A 19,426-nucleotide genomic window follows, 5' to 3' on the forward strand; every position below is an offset into this window, starting at 1 on the left:
AAAAATTTTGTTCAGGTTTTATCCATATGCTGTTACGGAGGGACTTCCCTGGTGGTCCAGTGGTTGAGAGTCTGCCTTCCAATGCAGGGGAACACGGGTTTGATCCCTCATCCGGGAATTAGGTGGAGGAGGAAATGGCAGCCCACTCCAATGTTCTTGCCTGGGGAATCCCAGGGACGGGGGAGCCTGGTGAGCTGCCATCTATGGGGTCACACAGAGTCGGACATGACTAAAGCGATTTAGCAGCAGCAGCAGGGAATTAGGATTCCACATTCTACTCTACGGGACAACTAAGCCCACGTGCCGTAACTACTGAGCTCGCACGCTCAGAAGCCTGCTTGGTGCAACTGGAGATAAACTCGTGCACCACAACTAACACTTGATGCAGCCAAGTAAATAATGTGTGCTTAGTTGCTCAGTTGTGTCCAACTCTTGCGCAACCCCACAAACTGTAGCCCACCAGGCTCCTCTGTCCATGGGATTTCCCAGGCAAGAGTACTGGAGTGGGTTGCCATTTCTTTCCCCAGGGGATTTTCCCAACCAGGGATCAAAACCAGGTCTCCTGCATTTGTAGCTGGATTCTTTACAGTCTGAGCCAACAGGGAAGCCCAAATAGGTTATAAATAAATACATTTTAAAATTTATTTTTAAAAAATAGATGTTATGGAAAAACCCAAGCAAACTTTTTGGCCAACCCAATACTATGGATTTGGTCAGCTGCTACTTCTACCTCAAGACTCATTTCAAACTCTATTCCCTCTGGGAAGACATCACCAATCGTTCTGTTCTATCTGCACTCCTTGTCCATCTAAATATACATTAGGACAAGTAAGTAATGACACACTTGACACCTCTTTGTCTCTTCCCATAGACTGAAACACTTGAGCGAAGGGACCATATTGCATTCATTCTTAAACCCATCACAGTGCTAGCCACCTAGCAGGTGTTCAGTACACGCTGGATCAAAGACTGAACAGCAGGGTGGAATCAAAACCAGCAGCCCTGAGGAAATTGGTAGTGTCCACAAGACAATTCTTCACTCCTTACATAAATACTTCAGAATAGACACTGTGCTGGACCTATCCACTAGGCACTGTCCATTCCATCTTCCCATCTCCTATTTCTGCCTGAGGCTAGTCAAGCATTCTGTTCCACTGGTTTCACTCCATTTCACGAGCGCTACCTAAGGAAAAGGACTTAGATACACCATCAGCAGAGAAGAGTCACTCAGCAGATCAGCATCTTCCAAGCACCTGCTCATCAGCCTAGAGGTTTACTCCCTAGAGATACTCGCATGCTCCATCAATGCTCGTATTAAGAATGTATTTGGTAATGGTGAACCATAAGGTCTTAGGGCAAGAAAAGTGGTGGCACAGTCTTATAGAAATAGGCCTAGACTCACAGTGTTTCTGGGATTCATACAGGTTGATGAATAGGTCTGAAAAACTTCGTTTCATTGCTATATAGTATCTATCCCATTGTATGGATGTACCAGGATTTGTTCATCCATTTTACTGTCAATGAACAACCAGATAGGGGAATGCTCTGCCAATCCAACTGTTAGGACTCCACACTTACACAAAGGGTCTGGGTTCAATCCCTGGTCAGGAAACTAAGATCCCACAAGCCAAAGCGGCACAGCCAAAAACAAAACAGAAAACAAAACAACAGCCCCCAAACCGGATGGGTTGTTTGTGGTTCTGAGACATCATAAGCAACTGTGCTGTGTACGTTCTCATATGCCTCCTGGTATCCAGGTACAGCTGCTTATCTGAGGTGTAAAACTAGAGTATATTTTTGGGTTATCAGGAATGACCACTTTCGACCATATCAGATACTACCTAAATGTTATCCAAAGTTGTTCCAGTTTACATCTCCATCAGAAGTATGTAAGAATTCATGATCCTCTAATTGGCAGTCTCCAAATTTAGGGTAGATTACCTTTGGGAAAAGATTAGGACTGTAACATTTAAAAAAGAAAAGAATGACAAAAAAACCCCCTAAATTTTGCTACAAATATATATTTTCAGATCCAAGTCCATTACTTATGAGTTCAGGCAAAGTATTAGGCAAGGCATTACAGAAAAACTTGAATGAACTTTTTGGCCAACCTAACCTAACTTAGGTTTCTTAACTCAGAATTCTGATCAGCAAATTGAGATTAATGATAACAACATGGGTGTCCTCCTGTGCTAGGATGTCCATGGGTAAAATGAGACAGCTGTGAAAGCCCGGTGCAGGGTCCATATCTGCAGAGACTTCCCTCTCCCTTTTCTAAAACAAATCTATTCTCACCCTCCATACGATCCAGCAACAGAATGATCCCATATAAATCGAGCTGCTCTAGTTTCGAAAAAATTGATAAAGTAATGAAAGCACCTACAGGCTCTGTTTGTGACAAAGTCCAGTGGCTTTTGACCTTTGGAGTCTAAACACCCCTCCAAAGGCTAAGGAACACCTTTGGTCAGTCTCTGTGTAAAAGGAGAACAGATACCTTCCTGATCAGCAAATGGCCTCATGGAGTTGATGGTTTACTCATGTTCCTCAGCTGCTTCTTTCTCAGACTAAATTGAACTGGTCCTTTATCATTCCCATCATATTAGAAGAAAGCAGAGAAACAACAACGCTTACGATCTGCTGCTAGGAATACCCTGTCTTTTCATATATGCACAAGGTTGCCCTGTCTGTCCCCTCTTCCTACTTCCAGACTGACAGCAGGTGTGATAAGGAAACTGGGTCACAGTGAGATCAACTGACTTGTCCAAGATGAATCAGCTAGCAAGTGGCAGAGCTGGGAACCGAACCCAGGCAACTGGCTCCAAATTCTCCAAATTCTCCTTATATATTTAAACAAAACTAAGGTTATGTTCTATGTGCTGTTAACATTTTCCTATGTCTTTGTTTTGAAATACTGAGTTGGCCCAAAAGTTCATTCATGTTTCTCTGAGGATGTTACAGTGGAATCTGAATGAACTTTTTTGGCCAACCCAGTTTTTTTTTTTCACAGCCTCATATATTTCATAATTTAATAACATTATAGACTTTGACCTGATCCCCAACTACTGGACATCTGGATTGTTTGCCGTGTTCCCCTATTATGAATAATAGGGAAACATCCTCCTACAGAAATCTTTGTGTTAATCTCTCATTGTCCATTTACGTTCACTTTCTAAGGGTCACAGTACTAGTTCAAAGGGTCTGAAAATAAATATTTAAAATCTCTGATACACCTTCTTAATCATTTCTGATAAACATTATACTATTTAACCTTGTATCAACAATTTATTTATACTTACTTCTTCCCCAACAATGGTTATATCACGGATATAGTTCTGTCATGTAAGCTCAGAATGCTTTCTGGCTGAATTTTTAAGGTGTTTGTCTTTTCCTAATTAATAGACTTTATTTTGGAGAAGGAAATGGCAACCCACTCCAGTATTCTTGCCTAGAGAATCCTAGAGAACAGGGGAGCCTGGTGGGCTGCTGTCCATAGGATCGCACAGAGTCAGACACAACTGAAGCAACTTAGCAGCAGCAGCCACAACAGACTTTATTTTTTTGAGCAGTTTTAGGCTTGCAGAAAAAATTAAGCCCAAAGTGCAGAGAGTTCCCAAATACCCCTTCAAGGTTGCAGAGTTTCCAGTATTATTAACATCCTGCATTACTGTAGTACCTTTATTACAACTGATGAGCCAATGCTGATAAAGATCATTAACTCAAGGCTGTCGTTTAAGTTAGGCTTCACTTTGTATATTCTGTGGGTGTGGACAAATGTCCAGTGACATATATCCCTGTACCCACTAGGGTATCATTTAGTGTATAGCTTTACTGTCCTAAAAACCCCTTGTTCTTTGTCTGTTCATCCCTCCCTCTCTCCCCGAGCCCTTTGTAATCATGGATATTTTCATGTCTTTATAGTTTCGCCTTTTTCCTGGCTTCACTTTTGGTGCATGCTTTTACTTTCCCATAAGTAATAGCTCTAAGCCTCACTCTATTGAGTCTAGACACTTGCTCAAGTTGAAATACTATCCATATTCTCTACCCAACCATGATTCACCAAAATAAATCTTTAGACCCTTTCTAAAGATCGACCACATGCTATCTGATCCTTGAGTGTCCCTTATATCTCAGCTGCTTTGTCCACCTTATCATCTCCCTAAGGCAGAGCCCCCAACTCTTCTCAAAGGTCAAAGGGACTAATCATCCACACAGCACAGGGGATACAGAATTTTTAAAGCAAGTCCCCAAAGTATCTAACCCTTGGATCACTATATTCAGCAGGATTCCTTAGAAATTACATAGGTTAAATGAATAAGGAGCTGTTATTAGCTATCAAATGCCATGATATACACAAGAGAAGTTAAAATTGCTATCAGATTTCAAGAAGGGACAAAGTGAAGCCGACTCTGAACTGTTCAGCTGATTTTATGGAAACTCCGACTGCTTGAGAAAAAAATGGGGAAAGAGGAGTCTACATGGCGACAGATGCAAAGGCTAACAGGAAATCCTCCCTGCTCTTTGCCATCCTTGAGCAAGAAACTGGTATTTGCCTGCCAGTGTCCTTCCCTTGCTACCAAAATCTCTCATACACATCATACAAAGAACAGTATTAGAGCTCTTTGCTGCCTTGAAGGAATGAAACATAAGACCTTCATATTTTATGGCTTCTGTTAGAATACATTTGCAGGTTCTACCATATTTAAAAAACACCCAAGTGTTTTTCATCCTGGTTCAAAGATAGACAAAGAAGCCTCAGAAAAAGCTCTAGCTATCTAATAGTTCTACCTAGAACATCACACAAAGAGTAGAATCCAGAGAGCCCAGGACCCCATCTCAGAAGACAGATGGTCCAGTCTCCTGAATTTAACAAAGGAGCCCAGGAAGACCCAATAGAAAGCCCATTCTGGTGTCATTCCAGTCACTGCACCTACCATTCTGGGTGAGCTTCGTGGAACATATGAGGGTGGCAATCTGAAAGCTGTCTTTTGTGCTGTCTTTGGCTGCTGCAAAGTTGGCTGTGTTTTTAGATGCTTGGAGCTCCTTTTCTTCCATCTCCACCTTGGTACCAGGCAAGGTCAGGTAGAATTTAGCATCTTCCATCTTCTTGTTGTCACCCTGCAAAGGAAGCATGTCAGGGACACCAGAAGAGTAGACAAAATCTCTTAGGGGCAAATAAAATAATATTTATCGTGAGTGCAGTGTATTTCTAGCATAAGAAACAGTTTTTATAGTAGATCCCTTCTAACTCTGAGGTGTTCTGATATTTTTCAAAGATCTGAGCCTAGAAATAACTTCAACATTGTATGAAAATGGAATAAGTAATGAAGCAGAAATCAATATCCTAGTCTGGGTAATAAATACCTAAGTAAACAGTAAGGTTGGATTTTATTTTCTTGAACGTGTCACTTGAATTGTCACAGTTATACTTCATTGGGTCCCCTGAGAAGAAAGAGCTAGCCATGGCTTCCAACACTATTTCTGAGCTCAGGAGCTATTAACGGAAATACACATCAGGCAGCTTCATCTCAGAAAGGCTATCAACTGAAAAAATCCTCCTTGACGTTGGTGGACAAATGAGATCTTCTCAACATCTACTTTCGACTCTAAAATCTCAGTGGGAATGACAGCTCTGCAGCACTTAGATGGAAGAATAAGGACAAAACTGATACTGGAGGACGAGGGGCCGCAGAGCACAGAAATGGTGCCTGGCTCATGCTGATATGAAAACCACATCCTGCCACACCCACCACCTGCTAACCCAGCCCAACAGTGCAATTATCAGCGCTCCGCAGGGGTGATGCAAAGAACAGAAAGCCAGAGCACGACCTCTGGCTGTTCATCTCCATGATGCCATCTGCAGAAGGAGGAGGGACCATCCTTTAAAAAGAAATTTTTTTTCCCCTTGGCCATGCTGCACAGCATGTGGGATCCAAGTTCCCCAACCAGGGATCAAACCCACGCCCCCTGCAGTGGAAGTGTGACTGGCAGTCCCCACTGGACCATCAGGGAAGTCCCAGGACTATCATTTATTAGACTGAAGGGGATGGGAGTCCATGAAGCTAGTGTGACCACAGTCCTCTGGGATTCGAGACTGGTTAAGCGTGAACACATGTAGCTCTAGAGAAGTTTCTGATAGTTATACACGAAGTCTAAAAGGAGTTTTCAGAATCACTTTCAGAGGGAGTACGGAAGTCCTCGGCCTTTCTTTAGCACCACCTTATACACCACCAGATCGTGCCTCCCATCCTGCAGAGTGGTGCCATTTATGTTCATCAGCTTCACAAAGGACACGCCAAAGGCTCGCTCCGATTTATCTCTGGCTGAAAAGACAAGAATAAATGTCTGAGCGGGGCAGAAGGACCAGGGAGTGATGGCTATGACAGCTGATGGCACACTGCTCTGCAGTCAGGCGTTCAACCGCATGCTCATCAATTAGTTCAGTGAGCTCCAATAAGCCATATGGATTATCCATGTCACTGCCTCCCTGAAGGAAACAGTTCCTTAACTGAAATCTTCTAGCGGCCCCCACACATACCCTGCTCTTCCTATATTTATGAATGAATGACACCAGAGTTCACTCAAACATCCAATCAGAATAACGAGTATCGACACTAACCCCGCCCCCAGGCTAACCCCACATCCCGAGAGCCTCTGGACACCTCTTCTCTCCATTCCTGCTGTTCCCTCCTGAGTCCAGGCCACCCTCATCACTTCCCTGTATTCCCATAAGCTCTTCATAACAGGTCTCTCTGTCTTTAGCCCTTCACCACCTAATATCTCTCTACTCTTTGGTATGAATTTCCAAAATCAAACCTAATCAGGTCAAATGCCATGCTTCCAAACCATTCCATGGGCTATCTCACTACTGCTGTTTTAAAACAGACTCAGTACGTATGTATGTATACTCTGTATATATGTATTCATTTAGTTATATTTTGCTGTGCTGGGTCTTTGCTGCTGTGCACAGGCTTTCTCTAGCTGTGGTGAGCAGGGACTACTCTCTAGTTGTGTATGGGCGTCTCCTTGCAGCGGCTCCTCTTTCTTTAGAGCATCGGCTCTAGAGCCCGGGCTGAGTAACTGCGGTGCGTGGGCTTAGTTGCTCCTCAGCAAATAGGATCTTCCCAGCCCAGCAATGAAATCCATGACCCCGGCATTGGTAGGCAGATTCCTAGTCCCTGGACCACCAGGGAAGTACCTCAGCAAGTATTTATTATATTTCAAGGTTTGTGGACAGCAAGGAGATCAAACCAGTCAATCCTAAAGGAAATCAATCCTGAATATTCACAGGAAGGACTGATGCTGAAGCTCCAAGACTCTGGCCATCTGATGCAAAGAGCTGACTCATTGGAAAAGACTGTGATGCTAGGAAAGACTGAGGGCAGGAGAAGGGGGTGACAGAGGATGAGATGGTTGGATGGCATCACCAACTCCATGGACAGGAGCTTGAGCAAACTCCAGGAGACAGTGAAGGACACAGAGGCGTGGTATGCTGCAGTCCACGGGGTTGCAAAGAGTCAGACACAACTTAGCCACTGAATAACAATAACAAGGTTGTGATGCCATCTAAGGTTTCTGTTCCTCTCATTTTCCAAGATGCCCATGTGCCAGGAAAAGGGGTTATGTGTTTCTTGTGGCATCTGGGAAGGAGATCCAGCCTCTTGAGGAAGGAAAGGGCCTCCCTCCTGGTCTTCAGAGTTGGCCTCTGAGCTCACCATGTCCCCTACTCAGATGTCTATGGCTGGGGTGACTCGTGGCCCCTTCTCACCACAGGCACACCTCTAAGCTCTGCTAGGTCTCGTGTGTCCCCAGACTGGCTGAGCATGTATCTGTTATGAAAAGATTATACTATAGTTTGTTCATATGCTCTCCTTTTGATGGCCACTTGGGCCATGTCCAGTTTGATTGGGGATACCATGACTAAAGCTGTTATAAACAGATACCAAATCACCACCACCACCCCACCTATACTTGCAATGCCCAATCATTATGGCACCGGGGACTGGTTTCATGGAAGATAATTTTTCTACAAACCAGGGGCAGGGGGGATGGTTTCAGGATGATTCAAACGCATTACATTTATTGTGTACTTTATTTCTATTAGTATTGCAGCAGCTCCACCTCAGATCATCAGGCATCAGACTCCAGAAGTTAGGGACTCCTGACCTATACCACACTATTTAATGGCTCCTCCACAAGATGGTCTAAAAGAACCTTCACTTTTCCATGACCCTGCTCCAGCCTGCCTGGAATCAGACTGCCGAGGTGTCAATCTGGGTTCTTACTAGCCCTGTGACCCTGGGCAAAGTGAAAGTAAAAGTCACTCAGTCACGTCCAACTCTTTGCAACCCCATGGACTTCTCCATGGAATTCTCCAGGCCAGAATACTGGAGTAGGTAGCTGTTCCCTTCTCCAGGCAATCTTCCCAACCCAGGGATCGAACCCAGCTGAGCCACCACGGAAGACCAAGAATACTGGAGTGCATAGCCTATCTCTTCTCCAGTGGATCTTCCCAGGAATCGAATCAGGTTCTCCTGCATTGCAAGGGGACTCTTTACCAGCTGAGCTACTAGGGAAGCCCAACCTTGGGCCTAACATCTCTGTGCCTCACTTTCCTTATGTGCAGATGTGGATAAAAGTAGTATGGATCTTATCAGACTACTGTAGATACTAAACAAGACAGTGTATAAATATAAATACCACGTGGTATTTGGTACAAACTAAGAGCTTGAGAAATGCTCCTTTAGTATAATGTAGAACTGGACGAAATTGCTAATATTTGACTATTTGCTACTGACCTATAAAACTGGCACTTTAAGATGGCTCAATTTAATATTATAATTGCTCCCACTTCAGCCTCCCTTTCCTTTTTCAAACACATTTCTCCACCATCACCCTTTGCTGGGCTAACCTCTGCTTATCTTCGAGGCTCAAACAGGATGTAGGAAATCTTAGGAGTTGTAGGAAATCCCCAGGCAGGGCTGGGTGCTAGGCTTGAATTCCATGGGGTTGCAAAGAGTTGGACATGACTGAGTGACTTTTACTTTCACTTTCCCCAGGGTCACAGGGCTAGTAAGAACCCAGATTCACACCTCAGCAGTCTGATTCCAGTCTGTTTTCATACTCATCTTTCTAACTAGGTCACAGAGACTTTTCAGAGCAGTGCCTGAGTCCTGTCTTCTAATTATCTATTGAGGGCCTGGCCTGTGGTCTGGTAGGCAGACGACAGTCAAAAATTTCAGTTTGGAAGGAAGGACTGGACTTTCATGCAGTGCTGAATAAGAACAACCCTTCCAGACACATTGTGATCAATCGGAAAATAAACAAGATTCTCCTTTGTTCATACTTTAGAAAAATTAACTCATGAACTATGATCTAAAATTTGAAATAGTTCTTTCATTTAAAAAATTTGGGAAACTAGAGATTAAACACTTTTCTGGCTTCAGGATTTCTCAAAAATATGACAACATATACTGTGAATGCCTAAGAGGAAAATGTAATACACAAGCATTTCCTATCTCTATCCAACTGTGAAACTCATTGTGTCAGAGAGCATCTATTAGCATCTTAGAGAACCTTAGTACTCACAGAACACATTTGGAGAAAATTCTGATACAGAATACAAATCCTGGAAACCTAGAAAAATTCATTAAAAAATATTTCCTTAGCACCAATGAATCCAGAGATAAAGATGCCAAGTATCTTGCTCCACAGACACACAAAAGTGCTGTCAAACAGGATGTTTTTTGATGAAAGATATTGTTTTGATGAAAGTATGTCATAGACCTCCTAATAAATACTTACATTCCTGAGACGACCGGTGTCGGAAGGTAAATCTTATATGGCAGCGAGTAACTTCTTCTATAGCAATGGACACCTGCATAATAATTCAGAATTACGAGTTTATATCAATTCAGTCCTTGGCACGCAGAGCTCATTTTATAAAATGAGGCCCATTTTAGTATCTGGTCATAAGGCGTCATTGTGATAGAGTGAGATTTCATGGAGGACTTCCTGCAAGAGAGCTTCAGCTATTTCTCAAAACCAAGTGAAGCTCAAGAGATCATCTTTGCTATTTATCATAGATTCTGAAAGCGGAGATTCTACAAATTTCTAGTGTCTTCTCAAGTATGAAACAGGAGACGCTTCAGAGTGAAAACATCAGTACTTGTACCTTTCGGACTACAAGCTGTACATGAATACAGTAACATGTAGGGACTATAACAGAAGGAAAGGGCTTCCCTGGTGGCTCAGTGGTAAAGAATCTGCCTGCCAAGGCAGAAGACCCAGGATCGATTCCTGGGTTGGGAAGGTTCCCATGAGAAGGAAATGGCAAGCCACTCCAGTATCCTTGCCTGGAGAAACCCATGGATGGAGGAGCCTGGCAGGCTACAGTCCATGAGGTCACAGAGTTGGACATGACTGAGCACATACACGCACTGGAAGAGAAAGATAAAATACTGGAGAAAAGGAAGATTTTTATTTTTGCTGCTTATATGTACAGAAGGGACAGGAAAGCAGAGACATGGGACAATGTACAGAGCAGAGAATTTGTGGCAAGAGTTTAATTATGGTGTGGTTATATAATGGACTATTATGTAATTATCTATCATGAATATCTACCTCAACATGAATCAGCCATAGGTATACATATATCCCCTCCCTCCCAGCTCCCTCCCCATCCCACCCCTCTAGGTTGATACAGAGCCCCTGTTTGAGTTTCCTGAGGCATACCACAAATTCCCATTGGCTATCTATTTTACCTATGATAATGTAAGTTTCCATGTTACTCTTTCCATACATCTCATTCCGCCCTCCCCTCTCCCCATGTCTGTATGTCTATTCTCTATGTGTTTCCCCACTGCTGCCCTGTTAAGCAAGTTCTTCAGTACCATGCTTCTAGATTCTGTATATATGTGTTAGAATACGATACTTATCTTCCTCTCTCTGACTCACTTCACTCTGTATAATAGGTTCTAGGTTCATCCACCTCATCAGAACTGACTCAAATGCATTCCTTTTTATGGCTGAGTATTATTTCATTGTACATATGTACCACAATTTCTTTATCCATTCATCTGTTGACAAACATCTAGGTTGCTTCCATATTCTAGCTATTGTAAATAGTGCTGCAATGAACAAGGGATACACATGTGTCTTTTTCAATTTTGGTTTCCTCAGCGTATATGCCTAGAAGTGGGGCTGCTGGGTCATATGGTGGTTTTATTCCTAGTTTAAATTTATATGAAAAGCATGACTCCAGATATATTAAGTATGTAAAACTGTGGAGGATGGTACAGTTCAGTTGCTCAGTTGTGTCCAACTCTTTGTGACACCATGGACTGCAGCATGCCAGCCTTCCCTGTCCATCACCATCTCCCAGAGTTTACTCAAGTTCATGTCCATGGAGTCAGTGATGCCACCCAACCATTCCATCCTCTGTTGTCCCCTTCTTCTTCCACCTTCAATCATTCCCAGCATCAGGGTCTTTTCAAATGAGTCAGTTCTTCGCATCAGGTGGCCAAAGTATTGGAGTTTCAGCTTTAGCATCAGTTCTTCCAATGAATATTCAGGACTGATTTCCTTTAGAATGGACTGGTTGGATCTCCCTGCAGTCCAGGGGACTCTCGAGTCTTCTCCAACACCACAGTTCAAAAGCATCAATTCTTCGGCGCTCAGCTTTCTTTATAGTCCAACTCTCACATCCATACATGACTACTGGAAAAACCAAAGATTTCACTAGACGGACCTTTGTTATCAAAGTAATGTCTCTGCTTTTTAATATACTGTCTTGGTTGGTCATAACTTTTCTTCCAAGGGGCAAGTGTCTTTTAATTTCATGGCTGCAGCCACCATCTGCAGTGATTTTGGAGCCCCCCCAAAAAAGTCTGCCACTGTTTCCCCATCTATTTGCCATGAAGGGACCAGACGCCATGATCTTAGTTTTCTGAAAGTTGAGTTTTAAGCCAAATTTTTCACTCTCGTCTTTCACATTCATCAAGAGGCTCTTTAGTTCTTCTTTACTTTCTGCCCATAAGGGTGGTGACATCTGCATATCTGAGGTTATTGATATTTCTCCCAGCAATCTTGATTCCAGCTTGTGGTTCATCCAGTCCAGCACTTTTCATAATGTACTCTGTACATAAGTTAAATAAGCAGGGTGACAATATACAGCCTTGACATACTTCTTTCCCGATTTGGAACCAATCTGTTGTTCCATGTCCAGTTCTAACTGTTGCTTCCTGACCTGCATACAGATTTCTCAGAGGCAGATCAGGTGGTCTGGTCTTCCCATCTTGTTAAAAATTTTACATAGTTTGTTGTGATTCACATAGTCAAAGGCTTTGGTGTAGTCAATAAAGCGGAAGTAAATGTTTTTCTGGAACTCTCTCGCTTTTTCGATGATCCAGCAGATGTTGGCACTTTGATCTCTGGCTCCTCTGCCTTTTCTAAATCCAGGTTGAACATCTGGAAGTTCACAGTTCACTGCCTGGCTTGGAGAATTTTGACCATTACTTTGCTGGAATGTGAGATGAGTGCAATTGTGCAGTAGTCTGAATATAGTTTAGCATTGCCTTTCTTTGGGATTGGAATGAAAACTGACCTTTTCCAGTCCTGTGGCCACTGCTGAGTTTTCCAAATTTGCTGGCAGGTTGAGTGCAGCACTTTGACATTATCATCTTTTAGGATTTGAAATAGCTCAACTGGAACTCCATCACCTCCACTAGCTTTGTTCATAGTGATGCTTCCCCTAAGGCCCACTTGACTTTGCATTCCAGGATGTCTGGCTCTAGGTGAATGATCACACCATCGTGGTTATCTGGGTCATGAAGATCTTTTTTGTATAGTTCGTCTGTGTATTCTTGCCACCTCTTCTTAATATCTTCTGTTTCTGTTAGATCCATGCCAATTCTGTCCTTTACTGTGCCCATCTTTGTGCATTTATTATGTCTCCAACCACTGTGGAGGATGGTTACTTCTGAATTAAGATACAAGGGCAATTATTTTTTAGTTTTATGTGAAGAGTTTTTAAGACTCTGACAATCAGAAAGAGTCAATATGGATAAGCAACGAAGTCCCATTGTACAGCACAAGGAACTATATTCAGTATCCTGATCTCAGCCATAATGGATAAGAATATTCAAAAGAATGTGCGTGTGTATGTGCATGTGTACGCGTGCGTGCACGTGTGTGTGTGTGTGTGTGTGTAGGTGAGCTTCTCTGGTGGCTCAGTAGTAAAGGATCCTCCTGCAAATGCAGGAGATGTGGTTCGATCTCTGGGTCAGAAGGATCCCCTGGAGACAGAAATGGCAACTCACTCCAGTATTCCTGCCTGGGAAATTCCATGGACAGAGAAGCCTGGCGGACTACAGTCCACGGGGTAACAAAGAGTTGGATATGACTTAGCGACAAAACAAAAGCAAAAACTAGAAATTTATATGAATAATGGAATTGCTTTGCTGTACAGCCAAAATTAATACAACACTGTAAATAAACTATACCTCAATTATAAAATATAAAAAAGAAAGAGCTAATGGAGCCTGGCGTTCAGAAAAAGTGGGCTCTAGTGTAGACTCTGACACAGAGCAGCTAGAGGAACATGGTTGCTTCACTTCTCTGAGTGTCAGTTACCTCTTTAGAAAAAGAGCTACTGTTGGGACTTCCTTTGTGGTCCAGTGGTTAAGACTTTGCCTTCCAATGCAGGTGATGCCCAGGTTGGATCCTTGGGGGAACTAAGATCCCCCATGCTGCTCAGTGTGGTGAACAATTAACAAAAAAGAAAGAAAAAAGGGTACTGCAACTCAGACCCTTTCAGTTGCAGAGCTATTGCAAGGCTCACATGAGCTAACTGATCTCAAGAGCACTTTAGAATCTGAAAAACATGTAATTAAATTGAAAAGGGGTCCAGCAAACTTGGTTAGAGACCAAGAAGGAAAGAAATGTTAGGAAACTGCTCACAAAAGTGTGAAATTTCCCATTTGGTGCTAGACCATCTTGGCAGCCTCTTACATCATTACAACCACAAGTTTTTCTCCAAATTTCAACACGTTGACAAACTAGAACATTATTTAAGATTTCTGAAGTTTCTGAAAGAGAAATGCTCTTGTAAAGAATTACGATGATCAGTTCATTTCTTAATGCACACCACAGGCAACCTATGTAGAACTTCGGGAAAAAGGAGGAATCACTGGTGGGTAAAAGGGTTATTTGTGGAGATGTGTTTGGACCTAAAGTCTGTCAAACAGAGTGAAGTAAGTCAGAAAAACAAATATAGTATATTAATGCATGTATGTGGCACCTAGAAAAATGATACAGATGAACCTAGTTCAGGGCAGGAATAGAGACACAGACGTAGGAACAGATGTGTGGACAAAGCGGGTGGGATGAATCAGGAGATTGAGATTGACATACATACACTGTGTAAACCAGATAGCTAGCGGAAAGCTGCTGTATGGCACAAGGAACTCAGCTCAATGCTCTGGGATGACCTAGAGGGGCGGGATGGGGAAGTGGGGCGGGAAGAAGGGTCAAGGGCAGGGGTGTATGTATACATATAGCTGATTCACTTCATTGTGCAGCAGAAACTAACACAACGTTGTAAAGCAACTATATCCTAGGTTAAAAAAAGGAGAAAGGTGTCTAAAAGAGGTTTCATATATGACAAGTTACTGACAGCACATTCTCACCTTGACGGTCTCATACCAACAGGGCTGCTTGACTTGATAATACACCACTGATTTGTATTCAGAAATGCCTTCATATCCAGCACCAGGATGAATTGCTTTCTTTGGATGGAAAGAAAAAATTAGGAGGTGATAACATCTAGACACTCAGGGTACTCTACATGGCTAGTGCACGTCTTACACTGGCATCCATAAATTGATTACCTCTGGGGTGAAGAGTGTGATGACTTTCTAAGAAGATGTGGTACACGTATACAATGGAATACTACCCATCCATAAAAAGGAATGAAATAATGCCACTTGCATCAACATGGATGAACCTTAGTGTTGTCATACTAAGTGGTAAAGTCAGTCAGACAAAGACGAATATGACACCACTCACATGTGGGATCTAAAGTATGACAGACATGAACTTATTTACAAAATGCAAACAGACTCACGGACACAGAAAACAAACTGCTGGTTTCCAAAGGGGAAGGTTGAGGAATGGGATACTTAGGAACTTGAGATGAAAAGATACACACTACTCTATATAAAATAGGTAACGAGGACCTACTGTACACAGGGAACTATATGGAATATGTTGTAAAAACCTACATGTGAGAAGAATCTAAAAAAGAATATACATAGATGATCGACAGATAATGCTGTACAGATACTTCGCTGTATACCTGAAACAAACACAACACTGTAAAGCAACCATGTCAATAAAAGAAATTAATTTAAAACGACTGAGTTTTGGGTTTCCCCAGCGGCTCATTGGTAAAGAATCTGCCTGCCAATGCAGGAGACACAGGTTTGGTCCCTGATCTAGGAGGATCCCACATGCCACAAAGCAACTAAGCCAGGCACCACAACTCTTAAGCCTGTGCTCTAGAGTCTGCAAGCCGCAGCTACTAAACCCATGCGCTACAACTACTAAAGCCCGCATGCCCTAGAGCCTGTGCTCCGCAACATGAGAAGTCACTGCGATGAGAAGCCTGCACACCCCAACTGGAGAGTAGCCCCCACACACCACAAACTAGAGAAAAGCCCAGCAAAGCCAAAAATAAATAAATCAATTAAATTATATATTAAAAAAAAAAAAGAGTGAGTTTCTAGCACTTTGAGGGTCCAAGTATCTCAATGCGTAGTTGCTAAGGCACCCAGTACCAGCTTAACATTCCCCTTTGCTGGAACTTTTATTCTCTCTTCCATTCCAACCATACACTGTCCTTCCTTTCTTTCTTCTTTCCTCTTTCAGGGAATGGAGGTCTAGTGAGGGTGACCCAGAGCTAAGCACGTTGTAGACATAAAGCCGTGTGAGGTCCTGTCTACACACTTGTTTTAAGGACTTGGTACGCAGGTGTGATGTGTCCACTCAAGGTCCACAACTTAAGGTTGTGGCTCTTCCTAGAAAGGAACCACTTAGTTCAGTAGAGTCAGGCCTCCGTGGGGGTACTTCCAAGCTAGTTAGCAAAGCCATGAAGATGTGTACTTGAACTCTTGGGGCAAAAGGGCTCTTCTAACAGCACAAAGAAATCACTCCCGCATTGCGGCCCACGGCATTCTGCTTCTCCCTCTATGCAGAGGACAACTGTCTTAAACAACTGATTCCTTCGAAGACGAGCACATCCCCAGGGAAGTGGTGGATGGTGTACTCTGCTGTGCCCCCACCACGATGCACTCAGTGAATGCAATGGACTCCCCAGCAGATAACTCTGGCACCCGCGAGAGGAGCCAAAGGTCACTTGGGACAGTAAAAGCCTGCCATGACCATCCCTTGCCTATCCTCCTCCATGACATCAGAATCAAGACTTAACTTCTGTTAGAGGAACAATGGACCAGAAGTCAGGACACCTGTGTCTGTTTCCTGCATCACCTCTGGGTCCCGTGCTTCCCTGAGAGAACACCGAATCCTCTCTGGGTTGCAGTTTGATGATCTCTAAAACTAAAAAGCATGGTAGCTGACCTTGAACCAAGAACCCTTCCAGTATAACAGCTCAAAGCAGTACATCTCTGCTGGTTCAGCTCACCCAGGTGGAGGACCTGTGTCCTCCAGATCGAAAGGAGGACCTTATCAGATTGAAAGTGTCTAAATTACTTGAAAATGATTAAGAACCTCTACATCAGGGGCTTCCCTGGTGGCTCAGTGGTAAAGAATCCACCTGCCAACGTAGGAGACATGCGTTTGATCCCTGATCTGGGAAGATCCCGTATGCCTTGGCACAAAGTAAGCCCATGCACCTTAACTATTAGGCCCAGGAGCTGCAACTACTGAGTCCATGTGCCTCAACTACTGAAGCCCAAGAGCCCGTGCTCTGCAACGAGAAGCCACTGCAATGAGAAGCCTGCACACTGCAAGAAAGGGTAGCCCCCACTCACTGCAACTAGAGAAAGCCTATGTGCAGCAATGAAGACCCAGTGTAGCCAAAAACAAATCAATAAGATAAGAGAGAGAGAATCGCTACATTAGAAATGTACACCTGAAATCCTGGTGGCTTGAGGTCTTTCTCAGCACAGAAGAAATAATAAAATTAAGAATCTATGTGAATTTATTAACAAAATTGGTAACTGCTAACCACAAATTTAATGGGCTTCCTACTTTTTTCTTGTGAAACACCAAATCCACTCTACAGGGAAGAACAATTAACATCAGGCCTCAAGTCCTGTAAAGGAGTGTGTTGATGGCAGTGGGACTACTGGGAACATCACTAACCTCCAAGAGCCTGCCCTCCTCGTCGTGTACAGACATGGTCACCTCCACGTTCTTTGGTGTCTTCTTTTTCCCCTTGTCAAACTCCCCATGGATCAGGGTGACATAAATATCATTCCGAACATCTCCTGCAACACAACAAACCATCCTGTGAGTGGTGCTACCTGGAGTCATTTTTAAATTTCAGAGTGTAATAAGATGTAAATTATATGTAAAATATAAAATGCTCTGACTTTGTAATAAATCATTTACATAGGAGTTTTAATATGTATTGTTCCCAACAGCTTACCTCATTTTACCTCTCCATACATAGCACAGTGTCAGTGAAGTACAGTTTAGTGCTATTTGTTGTATACATGAAACTTATATAATATAGTACAACTGTACCACAATAAAAACATACGAGCAAGGATTTATCCATAAGGATATTCAGTGTGGTAGCGTTTGTTACTGTGAAAACTTTGACACATCTTCAGTTTCCAACCACAGAAATGGTTGAATAAATTAAGGTACAGTGAAATGAAGTAATATTCATTTACTCCTTTAAAAAACAGACTGAGCACAGACTCTGTTCTGAAGCACTGTGCTAGGTGTTTGGGAGACAACGGTCAGCCATACACGCACCAGCCTTGCTCACAAGCAGCTTATAGTCTGGTGGGTGAGAGAAGCATTTTCAGACCATCATCTGATGAGATGCATCATTATAAAGTCAGGATCAATGGAGGGTGTGGGAATCTACCCTTTGGGCTGATACTGGAGGAATGAGAGTAGGAGGGAGAGCACATAGCATGTGCAAAGGCCCAGAGGTAGCATATCCATGATGCTTTCAAGTGAAGGAAATCTGGTATGAGATGAGGTTATGGAGACAGACATAAGCCTGCCTGAGGCCAACAGAAAAATTTGTATCTTCATCCTAAATATAAACAGAAGCCATTGACATGTTTTTAGAACAGAAGGAGTATGACAATATCAGAAAGGCATTTATAACCGACCATTCATGCTACCGTGTGGAGAATGAGGTAGAAAGAACAGGAACAGGGAAACCAGCTAGGAAGACATGGCAGTTGTCCAGGGAACTGATGACAGTAGCTACAATTTAGGGAGTTACAGCTGGATAAAGAAGCAGGTGGAGTTGAGAGGCTTTCAAAGGGAAAACTGGTGGATCTTCTCCCTCAATTCTGTGTGAGGTGAAGGAAAGGAGGTGTCAAGGGTGATTTCCAGGTTTCTGGTCTATGCAAGTGGATGGATGAGGGGCTGTGTTCTGAGATAAAAACACAATAAAACAGTCAGGCCCAGATGCTTAGGATGGCAAGTTCCAGGTGCAGATTTTCAGTTAAGAAATAAAGAGAATGATCCAATTGAGGGTGGGAAGAGAAGGTCCTCTTGGTACGTAGGTGTGATGTGTCCACTCGAACTTAAGGTTGTGGCTCTTCCTAGAGGTCTTCTTCCCACCTCTGATTAAAGGAAGGATCTTAGAACTAGATATTTGGATTTATCTGGTCCCATCACTTCATGGGAAATAGATGGGGAAACAGTGGAAACAGTGTCAGACTTTATTTTTTTGGGCTCCAAAAGCACTGCAGATGGTGATCGAAGCCATGAAATTAAAAGACACTTACTCCTTGGAAGAAAAGTTATGACCAACCTAGATAGCATATTCAAAAGCAGAGACATTACTTTGCCAACAAAGGTCCGTCTAGTCAAGGCTATGGTTTTTCCTGTGGTCATGTATGGATGTGAGAGTTGGACTGTGAAGAAGGCTGAGCACCGAAGAATTGATGCTTTTAAACTGTGGTGTTGGAGAAGACTCTTGAGAGTCCCTTGGACTGCAAGGAGATCCAACCAGTCCATTCTGAAGGAGATCAGCCCTGAGATTTCTTTGGAAGAAATGATGCTATAGCTGAAACTCCAGTACTTCGGCCACCTCATGTGAACAGGTGACTCATTGGAAAAGACTCTGATGCTGGGAGGGATTGGGGGCAGGAGGAGAAGGGGACGACCGAGGATGAGATGGCTGGATGGCATCACTGACTCGATGGACGTGAGTCTG

General features: G+C 43.1%; 1 protein-coding gene across 3 annotated transcripts in view; it reads right to left on the reverse strand.

Moving 5' to 3' along the window:
* The window catches only part of DOCK5 (dedicator of cytokinesis 5), a 276,297-nt gene that overhangs the window by 92,763 nt on the left and 164,108 nt on the right, over positions 1-19,426 (reverse strand). For 2 of the 3 annotated variants that reach the window (XM_012118981.5, XM_027964319.3), the window contains exons 14-18: positions 17,380-17,504; positions 14,685-14,783; positions 9,802-9,874; positions 6,217-6,320; positions 4,932-5,115 (exon numbers count right to left, since the gene is read on the reverse strand). In XM_012118981.5, the coding sequence (XP_011974371.2) occupies positions 4,932-5,115; positions 6,217-6,320; positions 9,802-9,874; positions 14,685-14,783; positions 17,380-17,504 (585 nt within the window). The remainder of the gene's footprint in view (positions 1-4,931; positions 5,116-6,216; positions 6,321-9,801; positions 9,875-14,684; positions 14,784-17,379; positions 17,505-19,426) is intronic. The other variant, XM_060410889.1, reaches the window with a different exon arrangement.

This window comes from Ovis aries, chromosome 2, assembly GCF_016772045.2.
Source record: "Ovis aries strain OAR_USU_Benz2616 breed Rambouillet chromosome 2, ARS-UI_Ramb_v3.0, whole genome shotgun sequence".
NCBI classification, from domain to species: Eukaryota; Metazoa; Chordata; class Mammalia; order Artiodactyla; family Bovidae; genus Ovis; species Ovis aries.